The sequence below is a fragment of the Chionomys nivalis genome, chromosome 12, assembly GCF_950005125.1.
Source record: "Chionomys nivalis chromosome 12, mChiNiv1.1, whole genome shotgun sequence".
In the NCBI taxonomy this organism is placed as follows: domain Eukaryota; kingdom Metazoa; phylum Chordata; class Mammalia; order Rodentia; family Cricetidae; genus Chionomys; species Chionomys nivalis.
In genome coordinates, this window is record NC_080097.1 from 49,144,532 (window position 1) to 49,159,873 (window position 15,342).

The following is a 15,342-nucleotide window of genomic DNA, read 5'->3' on the forward strand; positions in this document are numbered from 1 at the left end:
AGTAACCCTCTGACCTACACACACACACACACACACACAGTGGCACTCAAGTGCCCCTATAAAATAATAAATAAATGGATGTACTAAAAGATTTAGATAGTGACAGAATGTTTTTAAAACCAACAGCAAAAGACGTATGTGAATCAATTCTTTTTCAAAAGAGCTAGGAACTCAGGAGAAAAATGAGTGAGCTTAGTTATATAATCTATAGGGAACAGGTTTTGCTAAACCCCAGACAGGGTTTTAATTTTGTAAGTACTCAACTATATCTAGAACGGTAACACATGAAAAGGAGATCCTGAGCGTGCCGATATAGCCAGCAACCAAGCTCTGTTTTTGAAGGTCAGTCCTGAATACTGGGGACCACTGCTGGGAGTTTTTATTTTGTTTTGCTTTTTTGAGCCAGGGTTTTGCTATGTATCCCAGAATGGCCTCAGACTCACTGTGAAACCCGGGCAGATCCTAGATTCATGATGCTTTTCCTACCTTAGCCTCCTGAATGCTGGATTTCCCAACTTGCACTGCTATACTCAATTTGGAAAAAGTTTTAAGAAAAGAAAAAAAAAGAAAGAAAGAAAGAAGAAAGAAAGAAAGAAAGAAAGAAAGAAAGAAAGAAAGAAAGAAAGAAAGAAAGAAAAAAATGGAAAACTAAGGTGAGTCTGCAATTCAATGTAGCCCCAGTACTGGAGAGGCAGACGCAATAGAATCGGAAGTTTGAGGCTGGTCTGGGCCACAAAGCCAGCCCAGGCTACATGGCAAGAGCATCTGAGAGATATCTTTAAATGAATGGGTTTGGGAGATACCTCAGCAGGTAATGCTGGCTGTGCAAGCCTGGGTTTGGATCTCCAGAATCCTCTAAAAAGCCAGCAGTGGCTGCATGTGTTTCAAGCCCAGGGTTAGGGAGGCACATACAGGCAGATTCTGGGGGACTTTGGTCAGCTAGCAAGTTCCAAGTCCCTGCCACAAAAAAAAAAAAAAAAAGACTTTCCATTGTCAGCCTCTAACTCTACATATCTACATGAGCTTGCTAGGCATGTGCTCTGTCATTAATATAACGGGGGCAGGGGTGGGGAGAGAAAGAGATCAATGATAAGGGAATGGTAACATTTTTCTTTTTTCCTATTACCATCCAGAAAAATTGTTCAGGAATTAAAATATGAATTTGAAACTTTTAAAGTATTTATCTTATTCATTTAGAGGAAGTCCTTATACATTTAAGTGTTTGAGAAAGCAGTGCAAATATTATACAGAGAACAGAAAAGGACGGCGAGCGGTGCATCTGGTTCCCTTGCCAAAGCTGTCTCTGACCCCTGGTCGATGGGAGGTCGCTTTTCCTTCTGGCTCTTTGCTTCCCCCTTTACAAACAGTAGGCATTATGCCAGATAGAACCTAGAACATTGGGGCTGAGAACAAGCTTTATTCCATGACCCTGAACATATCTGTTTTTCCCAAGTATTTCACATCTGCCGAGTCACCACATATATTCCACACCGGCAAAAAAGTACCTCCAAGTCAAAAGAGGTAAGTGTTCCCAGGGGAGCCAAGGGGAGAGAAAGCAACTCCCTCACAAAAGCCAATGCAAACAGAAGCTCCCAGGCGTTTCTCCAGACCCTTCTATGCTCTTGGGCTGTGTGGACAGAGGAACTGGCTGACGTCTGATAACACGTCAGGCTCACAGCTAACAATTCACACTGGGCGTAGGGACCTTGAAGTTTGGCTCCCAGGGACAGCACGGTGTGGCTTATCCTTGGCAAGTCCTTTCCATTGCCGTCACTGTCAAGGTTGAACCTAAAGCCACAACTAGGCTAGGCAAGCCCTCTGCCACCGGGTTATAGTCCCAGGCCCTGAAGCAATGTCTCACTAAGTTGCCCAAGCTGACTTTTGAACTTGCTCTGTAGCCCAGGCGGGGTTTGAACTTTCTATGCCCCCTCCTTAGCCTCCTGAGTAGCTGGGAAGCTAGGCCTGCAGCTCCAGGGTGGGTCGCAGCTCCTTGTCTTTGTCCATGTTCCTTGTACATCTCCAGCAGCTTGAGACTCTCTCGGGTATGTATTTAATATATACATGCAGGCATCTCTCAGACTGGTCACTATCTTATCGTTAGATGTCTAGAAATCTAAATCGTCCTGGCCAAAGCCATCTGACCTACCCCCAAGTTGACTACAAACCAAACTTCCAGCTGTCCCTTCATCTTCCACGTGACAGACTTCTTCTCCTTCCCCCTGCTTTGGAGGTCTTGGGCTGGAGGGGACTTCTTGTTCAGAAGAACTTTCTGGGCACATCATGGTGACTTTTCTCTCTGCATGTGAGACCCGACTGTGCTTGTCTTTGGTGCTCTTGAGTTCTCCCCTTGAAAGGTCTTCTTCTGAGCTCTTCTGAGGTACCTGTGAGCAGCTGCCCAAAGATGATGCCCGGGAGCAAAGTGCCGCACGGTGGCACTGGGGGCCTGGCTTTCTGTGACACTTGTGGAGCCCCCCCTCTTGGTCTAGGCTGTTGTTTTCAGAAACCACCCTCCTCTGGCCCTCTCCGGAACTAACCAAAGTACGATTCTCCTTTTCATCTTGACTTCCTCCTTCTACCTCTGGCTGTCTCTCTCTGGAAGTGTCCTGAGTATCCACAGAGTGGCCACCATCACTCTGTCTTCCTGAAGCCTCCAAAGCCTCTCTATCCGTAAAGCTCTGGTACGGGGATTCTCCCTTCTTGGTCCCACCCTCCTCTAACGGTCGACTTTCTCGTGCAACACTGACGTGGAGTTCCCTTTCTCTCGCAACAGCTGCATCTTCTTCTGTCTCATGGCAACCAGCTCCTTCTACATTGAAGAACTCAGGGTCCTTCTCTTCTCTCATCCTCGGCCTCCCTTCTCCCTCCCCTCCTTCATCTACCCCAGGACCTGCAGTCAACCACAGCTCCTGCTTCCCACCAGTTCCCTGGACAGACCTAGGCTCCTCCTGAGGCACAGCCATCCCTGTCTTCTGAGGGGTCAGCTCCATGGCCTCTCCATTCCTACCTCCTTTCTTGTTCTGTAGAATCTGCTGTAGGTCAAAGGCCTTTCTGACCGGTGCGCTGGAGGCTGCTGTGACATCCTTTGAGAAACGAGGGGTCATCTTCTTCTTCAGGCAGACTTCACAGGGACAGAACTCATCCCTCATGACCCCCACACCTGGGCTGGTCCCTAAGGCTGTACTGAGAATGGGCCCATTGTCCAGGCTGAGGGAGAGGGTGCCCTGGCCAGGCAAGGCTGAGAAATTACGCAGACCCTGAAGACGGCGCCTGCGCAGCTCTGTTTGCAGAGATGTCTGGCCTCTGAGGGCTTCTCTGGGTGGTTCCGGGACCATCCTCCCTACCCGGCTCCGGATCTTCCTCACTTCCCTGACAGTGCTTGCTTGAATTCGTCGGCCCACATCCTGCTCCAGCTCAGTCACCATCTGGTCCAGCAGGCTGTCATCAGGAAGGTTCCATCGGGCTCGGAGTTCTGCTGTGGCACCAGCCAGGTGAGCCATGAAGTCTTTCTCTATCTTTTTCAGCAGCTTGGACACCCAGATTGGGTCAGGGTCCAGAGATTCCCTGTGGGCTGTGGGTGTGTTCGTCTTCCTGGTCCCTGAGCTGGCCTTGACACAGGCTTGCTTGCAGTCCATTACAGCCACTCCAGACATCTCTTCCAACCCCATCTCTAATACACGAACACTTTGACTCACACTAACATTTGAGTTGCTCTCACTGAAGCTGTGGGGGGTCTCTGTGGGTTCCTCTCTTCCATCTAGGGGCCACAATGCTCCAGAGGTAGCATCTCTTCCTTCTTCATCCTTTGACGCTCTGGTGTCTTCTGGTGAGCGCTCTCCATCCCGAGAGCCAGCTTGGAGCATTTCCCGACTGCAGACTCCAGCCCTTTCTTCTGGAAGCTCTTTCCCTTGGGCGCCATCTTCCTGCAGCCTCTCTCTTACCCTCCCTTCTGTCTCTTGGAATTGTGCCTCCTCTTCCAGCACTGTGCTTTCCACTGATTGTTCTGGAGCCTTGTCCCACGGATGCTCCCTGCCACTTTTACTTGACTCCTCCCCACTGGTGGGGCAAGCCCACACCTGGGGGTCAGGTGAGGCAGTGGAATGACTGGGTACCTCTGGGTACTGCTGGTTCCTGGAATCGGGTCTTGGTGAGGGGATTTTCAAGGGTAAATCTGCCCTGTCTGGAGCCGTGGCACAGGGCACGCTGCCCTCGCCCGAGCCTCCTGAGCCACTGCTGACATCAACACCAGAGGAGGAGGTGGGGGTGAAGTCCTCGGTCCCCAGCAGAGCCTGGTGGGAAGTGAGCGTTCTGAGGCCACTGTCCATGTCCAGCTGGCCTTGCCCAAGCACACTCGCAGGCCACAAGGCCTTGGAGATGCTCAGAATCTCCTTGTACTTGGGGGACTCTTCAAGCTTCACATTGTCATTCGGAGAACCAAGATCCTCATCAAAGAAATGGAGCCTGGCCAGGCAGGCAATGAGGGTCCCAGCAGAATAGCTGAGCCTCTGAGCTACTGTGCTAGAGACCTCTGGGAGACTGCTGGGCCGGCCTGGCTTGGAGCCCAGCAGGGCCTTCATGATCTGTGTGGAGGCTGAGACCCTGCTGGGGAGTGCACATGGGCTCACACCATGGTCCACAGCAGTCCTTTCTATTCCAGCTTCTGCAGGGGCCTCGACTCCTCCACCTGATGCTGCATCGTGGCATGGATCACCTCCTGGTTTGCAGCACACAGACCCAGTCCCAGGGAGGTCCCCTGCTGTTTCTGGCTGCTCATCGGTGGCCCCTTCTGGGGGTTGCTGTCTGGCCTGAGCCAGTTCCCTCAAGACTTTCGGAGAACAGTCATCGCCAAGGTCCTCCTCAGCACTTTCTGGACCATCACTGGGCACCTTTGTGGCCTCGCCTTCCATATCACATGTCATGAGTGCCGGCTTTTCTGGGATGTTGCCTAGCCACTCACGGACCACAGCATCGGGAGAGGTGTAGGGTAGAGCACTGGGTGTCACACTGCCATCCCCTTCCTGTTCCTCAAGACTTCCCTTGATACCAGGGGACTTCCCCAGCAGAGTCTTTCTGGACTCTGCTTGACCATCAGCTTGACCGTGGTCACTGCTGGGGCTATTGCAGCTTGTAGGATCCTTTCTGGAACATGTTTGCTCCTGGGGAGGAGTTGGGCAGAAGCTTTGAGCCCCCCAGTAGGCCTCAGAGATGGGGGCCTGTGTTTGACTACTGGTGCCTGTGAGGACAGGGGATGCTGCCACCTGTAAGCCGCAGCAATCTTGGTGGGTTCTTGGATCTTCTGCCTTAGGCCATTTGTCCAGCAAAACAGAGGCTGAGAAAGGCTCAGGGTTGGTCCCTGCCTTGTCCCACAGGCCACCAACCTCTCTGCTGTGGACAGGTATGGAAGCTGGAGAATGAGCTGGGCACTCGGTGTCCCCTGCTGGCTCTGCAGAGAGAGTGTTAGGATGGCAAAAGCTGGAAGCACAGTCTGAGTCACTCGTGGGTAGGATGGTGGCTATGCTGGTGGCCTGTGGATTTTGAAAGTCAAGAGAACTGGAGAATGGCGATCTAAGATCCCCAGAGGCCTCATTCTCAGCACTGGGTAAGTGTGGAGAAAATCGTGGTGCTAGGCCTCCTGGGTAGGCCTGTTCTCCTTCCTCAGGCATTTGCTTTTGCAAGACTGTGTCCGGTGAGGATTGAGTGTCCCTGCAACAGTGACACTGCCTGGCATAGCCTTTCTGAGCCCCTTGGTAAGGGACAGAGGCACCAGGTAAGCACACAATACCAGCTGGCCTCTTCTGCTTTTTCTGCCTCTGTTGGGCTGGGGCACCGCCAGGAGCTGGGAGAGTGTGTCTCTGTGTGTCCTGAGAGGCAGAATGGCCTGGAGCCAGGGGCAGCCTCAACTCAGGCTCACCTCGGACCTCCTGGTACCTGGTGCCCTGTGTATACTTCTCTGTCTGAAGGTGCATGTGGCTCAAAGATGAGGGACTCTGGGTGGAAACACAGGGCCTGTCACCTTGGGTGGCTTGCCCCTGGGAAACCGTGACCCTCACCTGGCCTGAGCCTCTGTGGTGCTGCTCACGACACTCCCTAGACATCTCATGAGACTCAGCACTGACTGATGTATCAGAAAGGGCTTTTTCTATACCTTGGGTCTCAGATCCCAAGCCACAGGATGCTGTGTCCTCTAGACAGCGGTCCTTACCAGCTTCTAGCTCAGCCCCACTTAGGGAAGAAGTTGAGGAGGCTGGATGCAAGGTGTCACTGTCTGTCTCACCTTCTGATGTCCAGGGACAGGAGGAGCCTGGTTGGACACTTCTAGGGTGCCTGGGACCTGAAACTGGGCTATTGTTGCTAACTCCTTTCTTATCATTGGCCCCCTGGTTCCAGTGGCTTCTGCATCCGGAGAGCTTAGACAGGCCCCACCTCCTCCTCCGAGTTGGACCTGTACCCCCAGGGGTGGTCAGAGGGTTCCTCCAAATATCATAGTTGGGCTGTGATTGTTGGTCCATATCAAAAGCTCCCTGGTATCTTCCATCACAGGGCTCCAAGCCCTGGGTCCCATGAGTCAAGAACCCCCAAGGGTGGCCCTCCTGTTTGCAGCAGAAGGGATCAGCCTCCCTCAGGACCTGGCCCTCCCCACTGGCTGGGGCGAAGACATTGGCATGCCCTACCCTCTGCGACCACCGCAGGGTATCCTCGCCCAGAATTTGGAAGCGGACTTTCATCTCCACAGACAGGCTGCCATCTTCATTCATGCAGACCTTCTTCTCTACGTCATCAGCAGCCACCAAGGAGCCCGGTGGGCAAGGTGTGTCCCGAGGGTTCTTGTCCAAAGCAGGCCCTGCCCAGGTTTGATGACCAGATGCCGGATGGCCACTGGGGCCAGATCTCTCTGACATCAAGGAAAACTGCTGCAGCTTGCTGCCAGACCTGGCCCTTGAGTGCATCACGCTCTGCTTGGCGTTTGGTCCCCAGCAACCTGTTGTGCAGTGGAGCAAGAGAAAAGAGAACAAGGCATTGAGTTACTGGAGAAAGCAACAGCAGAAAGACAAGAACAGAGCCATTCCAGAAGGACCTGTGGGTGCCTCAGAGTACCAAGAAAGAACTGAGTGTGAATCCAACCAAAATCCACCAGCTACCTGCCATTGCTGGATCTGCAACTCATTAGTATTGCTTCGTTATATGCAACCAATTGAATCTTTGCACAGAAAGCATCGTGCACAGAACATTCACTGCATATTAGTGCTTGCTGAATGGGCACCACACCATCAGGGTCTGGAGATATTATGTGTTGGAGATGGAAACACACTGTGGAGATTCATTGACCTGGCATTGGGCTGCTGCCCATGATCTGATCATAAACTATAAACTGTTATCATGGTAACCCATCTCCCTTTACAATGACCAGGCTCTTGGGATGAAAAAAGATTTCTAGGAGAGGTCTAAACACACTACATCAGTTTATGATAGTCTAACCCACCCCACAGGTAGAAAAAAAAGAGGAGGGGCCCGGGTGATAGAAAGTGCCCTAGGGAAAAATGGCGTCCTGAGAATGTCTTGTTTTATCCCCCAAGCTACACTTGGTAGGATGCATCTATGTCCAGCAGGACAGGCCTCACAAACATTTCTGGACATGAGAAAGCATCAAGCAAGCCTGGTGGCTCTTTTAGCTTGTGCCTAGACATTGTCTTTGTGTCTCAGACATTGGTGTTGGTCATGTTCTTAATGGAGTCCCATGAAGGCCAGCCCTTTGTTTATTCACCAAACTCTATTATCAGTCCGGCAGTTTTGCTGTAATTTTATTCTGCATTTATGAACTGTGGTGCCCTTGAAATAATATATGTTTTAACATGATTACTGATCCCTGGCCCTCTGTGAGCTTTTTTTTTTTTTTTATGCATCTATATGTCTGAATGCATGGGCCATGGTTGTGGTGTGTTTTAACCGTTGTAACCTGTTGTAGACACCACTGCTGCTTAAGACAGGTGTGACACTGAAGGACTTAATGCTCCCTTAACTCATAGGGCTCAGCACCTCTATAGTGATGTCCACTGGGAATCTTAATGGTTCCTTTAGACCCTAGAAACCTTGAGTTCAAATTTCTGTGTCAAAATCTACAGTGATCTCAGATGTCTTCAGCCGTGCTCTGCTCTAAGGCTGATATAAGAAAGAAGAAGCAAGAGAGACCCAAAGTGGCTGGAAGACCTACGAACCTGGCCAAAGCACCTTTTCCATGGATCTGGAGGTGCTAACAACCAAGCCTGTGGGGTCACTGTCCTGTGTGAAAGAGCCAGGAAGGCCCGGAATCAACTCACCCCGTCCACTCCTTGCAGTCACACCAGATAAGGTTCTGGTCCTGTGCCTTCCATCATTTTCCATCTCCAGATGTCTGAAGGCCTCATTCCCAGCACACACCAGCAGGGAGGGACCATCCAGGAGTGTCTGCAGAGAGTCCACCTGGAGGAGGTGAGCATGGGGTTAGGAGCCTGGCCTGCAGAGACCCTCTGCTCTGGAAGGCCCAGGAAGGAAGAGCTCATCTCCTCAGCCTCTCCTAACCATTGCATATACCATTCTGGGTTCCCACATCTCACTAGCCAGGGTCTGAGAGCCCACTGCTGCAGAATCTCTTTCTCTGTCTCCACCAGCTGAGAGCCTGTGACCACAGTTTACTCTGGATAGACAGGAGGTCAAGAGCTCTAAGCTGCTTCCTGGAGCATACATCAACCACCCAGAATACATTTTATAAAGTGCTTGTAGCAAAATATTCAGTGCTTCCATACGGAGATCTGATTCTCAGCCTATCATGTCCCCAAGTAGAGTCCTCTCGAGTATTTGATAACTTTCTGTATAATTCAAGCCAGATGCATTTGCTTGAGTGGGTCAATGAGGGCGAAGCCCTGATTTCCAAGAGAGCCTGACTATTCTCAAATTCTGTCCTTCCCTTAGACATGCTTCTACAAAATCCTGGCTCAGAGATGAGCAGGGCATATTACGCCAATAAATAGAACTTCACTCTTAAAGTAGTTTCCTGGCCCCTGAGGCCCTGTATACCTGAAGGCCTGTGTTACTGCATGAATGGTAGTGTGCCGTATCAGGGGCTTTTAAAATATGCAGTGTGCTCTTTTCCATAATTTCAAATTAGAAGGGCGTGCTCGGTAACAAAGAGTCAACACCCCATGGAACTATTAGAATAATCAAACCCCAGAACATGAACAATATCAAACATGAGGAGGTGGGACATCAGGACCTGTCACTCATGGCCCGTGGGAAGGAAAAGTGATCTAGCCAATCTGGAAGACAGTTTCTTGCAAACACACACACATGAGTCAGCAATCATGCTCCTTAGTAACCATCCAAGGGACACATATCATATCCCCTCCTCCCAATCACACACAGTTGTGTGTACTCTGCCATCCAGCCCAGTTCATTAGGAAGGCCCACTGTGCTTTTCAAATTCAAGGTACATTTCTTCTTTGGGTAGACTGCTATTTCGTCTCACAACTGTAGCTTCCAGTGCTGAGGAGGCAGTGGAGTACCAGGGACTCTTGGATTTCAGACCCACTCAGGAGCCATTTAGGATGTGAGAAGGCTGTACAGGGAATCGCTGGATTTGGTTCACAGAAGGAACAATGGCTAGGAATTCCATCTGAGAGTCAAGGACTCAGAAGGACCAAGACTGGAGGGCTGGCGGCAAGGAAATCTAGAGAAGCAGCTCCCAAAGGCTGTCCATGACTGGCTGGTGGGTGAGGACATTCTTGTCAATGGTAAGTGGTCACCAAAAGTTGATTATTTCATGGACAGATTGGCCTGCTCAGTGGAAGCCAGACGCCTGGTGGGAAGTTAATCAAACCAAGCCCCTCTGACACCCCTGCTGGTACCTAACGAGGACACCTCTGTTGGGGGCAGTTCGTATTCACTGGAATGGAACAGACCTTTGTTTTGGTTAAAGATGGTCCTCGTCCATTCTTTTTTAGCATCTCCATCGTGGGCTTACAGAATGCCCACTTAACGCCAGTACAAGCCAGGAAAAGGGCTGGCAATGGATAGGAGGCAGTGGGCTAACGCCAGTAGAATTTACTGTGTATCTGCGTATAGTGCTTGTATACCTTTAATTGTAGTGCTTGAGAGGCAGAGACAGGTGGATTTCTGTGAGTTCTAGGCCAGCCTGAAATACATAGAGAGTTTCAGGGAAGCCAGGGACACATAGTGAGACCCTATCTCAAAACAAAAGCAATAAGAATTCACTTTGTAGACATACGCCCCATCACCCCTATAACATGGAGTAGTGGGGTGACTATTCTATGGAAGATTCTAAGTGGGAACCAGCTGGGAGGCTCCCCTTTATGAGGTTGAGCTGTGCTACTATAGGATGTGATATGCATTTCCAAGGCAAGTGATATGAACTGCTTTGCTTTTCTGTGGGCCACAGACACCCGGGGATGAGAGTGACTCTCATTCTCACTAGAAGACAGCGTGGAGATGATGTGGCTTGGGGCAGAAAGTAAATGTGATGCTTTTGCTTTTGTTTTGTTTCTTGAGACCACCCTAGAATTCTGTGTTGCCCAGATTGCTTCCCAACCCTTGCTTCCATCTCCTAAGTGCTGAGATCACAGGCATGTGTCACCACACCTTGGCATTGGTATACTTGTGGCCCAGATGTATATGTTACTTCTCTTCCTATCAGCTTTGAGCTTTGCTGGTTTAGTAGACTCAGGACCCAGGGGAGAAAGTTCCATGAAACTAGAAGTTAAGACAGTCATGGGGCACCCCAAGCTAATGAACCAACAGGCAGCAGAAGGGTTCCTGTGTAGGATGGTTAACGGGTTCTGATTACCAAGGGGATGTCTGGTTGCTGTTCACAATGGGGACGCCCTTGTTGGGAGCCTTATGTGACTGCCACGTACAGCAGGACAAGGTAACAAAAGACCCCAGCAGCGCTATATAAGAAGGGCCTCAGAGGACTCTTCCTGCTAGCATCATGGTTCAGTCACTCCATCGGATGCATAACCACCCTCAGCAGAAGGGCCAACAGAAGGTGGAAGAAACACTAGAAAAGAGTAGAAGGGACCATGTGAACGCTAACAACAGCCTTGTGGGAGATTGCCTGGCTTTCTTCATCGCTCTCTGAGAGATGTACGATAACCAAATTCCTGGCTTTTCCTCTTGATTTCTTATACTACTTTATGCAAGGAATTCTGGGGGCCACTGACTTTGGATAGATTTTGAGAGAGGATAGCAAAGTGGGCTTGTAACCAACTAGAAGACAGACAGCACAGAGATGATGTGGCTTGGGGCAGAAAGCAAATATGCTTTTGTTTTGTTTCTTGAGACTGCCCTAGACTCTCTGTATAGGTCAGGCTAGTCTCCAGTGTGCAAAGCTCTCGCCTCTATTTCCCCAGTGCTGCAATTCTAGGCATGCACCACCACACCTGGTTAGTAAATACAATTCTGACTATGGGAGGGAGGCCCCAGGGCTAAGCAGATACAGGACTGGGTGGTGGGGAGATGGAACTAGATCAGCCTAGCTCTGTTTCCCCAAAATGCCCGCCTTTGTCAGAGATTCATCTTCTGCAAGACCTAGAAAGGTACCAGCTGCACTTCCTAGGCTTTGTAGTCAGGATTGAGTGCAGGTTGGATTCTCCCTCCACTGGGTGCCTTTGATCAAGACTGAGAAGAAAGCTGTTCGGTAGATAGCACCTCATCCGGCTTCTGACTGAGGTTGCTGTGTGCGTGTGTGTATGTGGCTGTGAATCAGGAGACGATGGCAGCCGAGGTGGCCATGGCAGACTCATCCCTCCAGTAGTCCTAGGCATTGAGATGCAGCTGCTCTTGCTGAACACTGCTTCCCAAGCTTGGCTGTCAGCGCCACCAATGAGTACTTGAACTCAACATTCACGGTGCTTCCAGCAAAGGCTCGAGGACCTGCAGTATGTCGTGAGCCATCTCTGTCACCCCAACCCTGGTTCCATACTCCAGCTTTCCAGACCTGCCCCCCAATACCCTGCATTACATTTCTCAATGCCTAAGGGACCCCGAGTGATCTGTTTCCTGCCCTAAACTCACATGGAAATACACTGTTGAGAGGATTGTATAACAAATGAGGAGTGTGTGCAATGCTCGGAGCCTGTTACATACTAAGTGCTTACTAATGGGAGCTTTGAGTAAGGTGTCCTGTCTGCGTCCGTGTCTGTGTCTGTGTGTCCATGTGTGTCCGTGTGTGTCCGTGTGTGTGTGTGTGTGTGTGTTTCTGACTCAGGTCCTCATGCTGGCCTGACAAGCTATTCCCCCAGGCCTGATGATTGTTGCTTGGTTAACGGATTTGACTCAATGTCTCCACATTCTACACCTTTAGTTAGCAGTGGGCAATCAAGGATATCTTACCTTCTTCCCACTGGCTGTGTACACCTGCTTCACAGGGAAGCGCAGCAGCTCGGAGGCTTTGCTGAGGAAGGCCTTCAGGTTGCTGGTGTTCCTGTGACTGACAACCACTGTCTGCTGGCATCTAGGATTCCCATTCTTCACCAGTGTCAGCCTCCTCGGGGCCACGGGACCCTTCAAGGAAGAGGCTATTTCTGGAGCTTCATGCCCACCTTCAAAACCCTGTGACTGCCCAGCAGAGGGACTTTTCCTTTGCAGCTGGCCTGGCTCTCTGGGAGTTTTCAGGGGCTTCTTATCAGAGCAGAGGTAGCAGCCGCCATCTTGCAGCTGCTCCAGGGCACTGAGGCCATGTAGGCCCCGGGGTGTGGTGACAGAGCGCACACCGAAGGACAGAGGCATGCGCTGAGACAGCTCGTCCATGAGCGCGCTGAAGGTCTTGAAAGTGCGCTGGTGAACAGCCAGGCGGACCCCAGCAAATCGGGAATCTCCCCGCTTGAGGAAGGTTATCTTCTTAGCTGGTGTCACCTCGGTGACAGAGGGAGTGTGAGCCACAGAGGGCAGGAGACACTGCCGGTGGCTTGGGGCAGGAGCATCTCTCATATCTCCTGGGGTGCTGTTCATGATATGGAGGCCCAGACAGCTATAACAGAAAAGGAACGGAAGTTCAGAGGGCAAGTCATAAATTAGGACAATCTACTCTCTACCCTTCTTTATGGAGGTGCTTAATCCCTGACACCCCAAATTAGGTTCATCCAGCTGTGTAGAGACAGCTTGATTCATCTATGCTAAAAAGCAAAGTGTTAGCATTGGATTGATTTGTGCCAACCTCTATGTCCCCTACTTGCTACCCAGAAGGACAATGACTTAGTCCCATTTGTAGATTCAGCTTAGTCTGGGTAGTAGTTATAGTGAATGAATGAAATGTATGCCCTGGCAATGCTGAAGCATACATGGGCAGCCTGTATATGTTGGTTCTATTGAACCTGTCCATATTGGGTTTCATGGTCTAAGTTGATAAGGATGACTGACCAGGTTTCTTCCTCAAGAGGGCACCAGATCTCAATCTCATTACAGATAGTTGTGAGCCACTGTGTGGTTGTTGGGAATTGAACTCAGGACCTTTGGAAGAGCAGGCAGTGCTCTTAACCACTGAGCCATCTCTCCAGCCTTCTAGGCATGCTCAAACCGGGTACCCACACACCCTCCCCTTGCCACACATCCACATGCCTTCTAAGCGCCTCTGCGAGCCAGCCAACTGCTAAATACGGTGGGAGAGCCCTGAATGGCCTCATGTCTTCTAAAAATATAGGTAGACAGAACAAATAGCAACACTCACAGGTAGAATGCTAGACACGGAGTCCAGAGCTCTGGGCAGCATGCTTCCCTCTTCTGCAGTCTCTCCATGAGTCCTGGAGATCCCTATCTCTCTTGACTCCATTCCTCCAGCTGTTCGGTGGAGGACTGGGGTATAAGCCCTGGTACCAACCACTCTAGAGACAAGGAGACTCGAAACCTTTGTCTATATAACCTACTTCACCACTTCACATCCTGTGTCTTTTTCACTAGACTGTTGTTTGCACTGACATTAAAAATAAGTTATGGGGCTAGCAAGATGGCTCAGTGTGTAAAGCCACATGTTGCCCGGCCGGCTGACCTGAGTTCTATCTCTGGGGCACACATGGTGGAAGGAGAGAACCAACTCCCATAAGTTATTCAAGGACCTCCATGAGTGTGTGTACATACACACATAGACACACAGACACACACACACACACACATGTACGTGCACACACATGCACCCCTCCCATACAGAAATAGATGAAATGTTTTAAAAATACAACTTTCTAAAACTATTTCTGAGGTCCCCCTAAGTCTTTCCTATGGGTGGTTATCAGCTTGCTGGCACCAACAGAGAGATTAAGGCACAGACCTGTCCCCACTGTCCACTCCCACTACCCTGTGGTGTGCCGCCCTGGTGCCTCCCACAGGACACCTACAAACCCCTTTTTTCTGCCTCTTCTGTCACCACTTTTTCTCTGCCCATGGCAGCCAGGTTGCTCTAAAACCCAGCTTCTTCTTGTGTCCCCAAATCTTCCTGGCTCCCCAGATCTGTAGAAAAAAACTTCACTTCTTTTTTTTCTTTTTTTTTTATTGATTTTTATTGAGCTCTACATTTTTCTCTGCTCCCCTCCCTGCCTCTCCCCTCCCCCTCCCCCCTTTAGCCCCCCCCCCAAGGTCCCCATGCTCCCAATTTACTCAGGAGATTTTGACTTTTTCTACTTCCCATGTAGATTAGATCTATATAAGTCTCTCTTAGTGTCCTCATTGTTGTCTAAGTTCTCGGGAATTGTGGTTTGTAGGTTTTTTTTTTTTTTTGCTTTATGTTTTAAAAACACCTATGAGTGATTACATGTGATAATTGTCTTTCTGTGTCTGGGTTATTTCACTCAAAATAATGTTTTCTAGCTCTATCCATTTTCCTGCAAATTTCAAAATGTCTTTATTTTTTCTGCTGTATAGTACTCCATTGTGTAAATGAACCACAAAACATCTTCACTTCTATTCAAAGGCTTCCCCCATGTATCCCCTGTCACCTCTGTGAGCCTGGCCTCTTCTCACAGAAGGACTCTAAGGTTCTCCTGTGAGCTGGCCCTGGCCTTCTGCACCCCACTGTGGCTGTCCTCTCTGTTGAGACCTCTCCAACCCCCATTGCTAGCGTGGCATCCCCCGCAGCTCCCACCCTCCAGGTCATGCCTTTACCAGCTTACTCCACCTGGAAGCAGAACTCATGCTCTTGGAGGCCCCCAGCCTGGTGTCTGAGAAATAAAGATTCACTGATAATCCTGACCCTCGTAGAGCTTCCTGCTGGGGTTGGATCTGAGCTGATAGGGTTAGAGGAGGATTTTCGGGACTCAGGAATGCTCAGAGCCACAATGAACATCCCTAATGTGCGTACAGGAGGCTACC

General features: G+C 50.2%; 1 protein-coding gene across 1 annotated transcript; it reads right to left on the reverse strand.

The window, feature by feature from the left end:
• Positions 1-2,105: 2,105 nt before the first annotated feature.
• Rp1l1 (RP1 like 1) lies at positions 2,106-12,996 on the reverse strand. Its single transcript, XM_057786874.1, has 3 exons — positions 12,379-12,996; positions 8,313-8,454; positions 2,106-6,976 (listed from the first exon to the last, which is right to left on the reverse strand). The coding sequence occupies exons 1-3, from the start codon at positions 12,994-12,996 to the stop codon at positions 2,106-2,108; spliced, it is 5,631 nt and encodes a 1,876-aa protein (XP_057642857.1).
• Positions 12,997-15,342: the final 2,346 nt, after the last annotated feature.

Excerpts from the sequence above, each read along its gene's own strand:
- Rp1l1 (XM_057786874.1), bottom strand. The coding sequence starts at position 12,996 with ATGAACAGCACCCCAGGAGATATGAGAGATGCTCCTGCCCCAAGCCAC. Across the intron at positions 8,455-12,378 it reads ACACAGCCAGTGGGAAGAAG|GTGGACTCTCTGCAGACACT; the intron begins GTAAGATATCCT and ends CACCTCCTCCAG. Across the intron at positions 6,977-8,312 it reads GACTGCAAGGAGTGGACGGG|GTTGCTGGGGACCAAACGCC; the intron begins GTGAGTTGATTC and ends ACTGCACAACAG.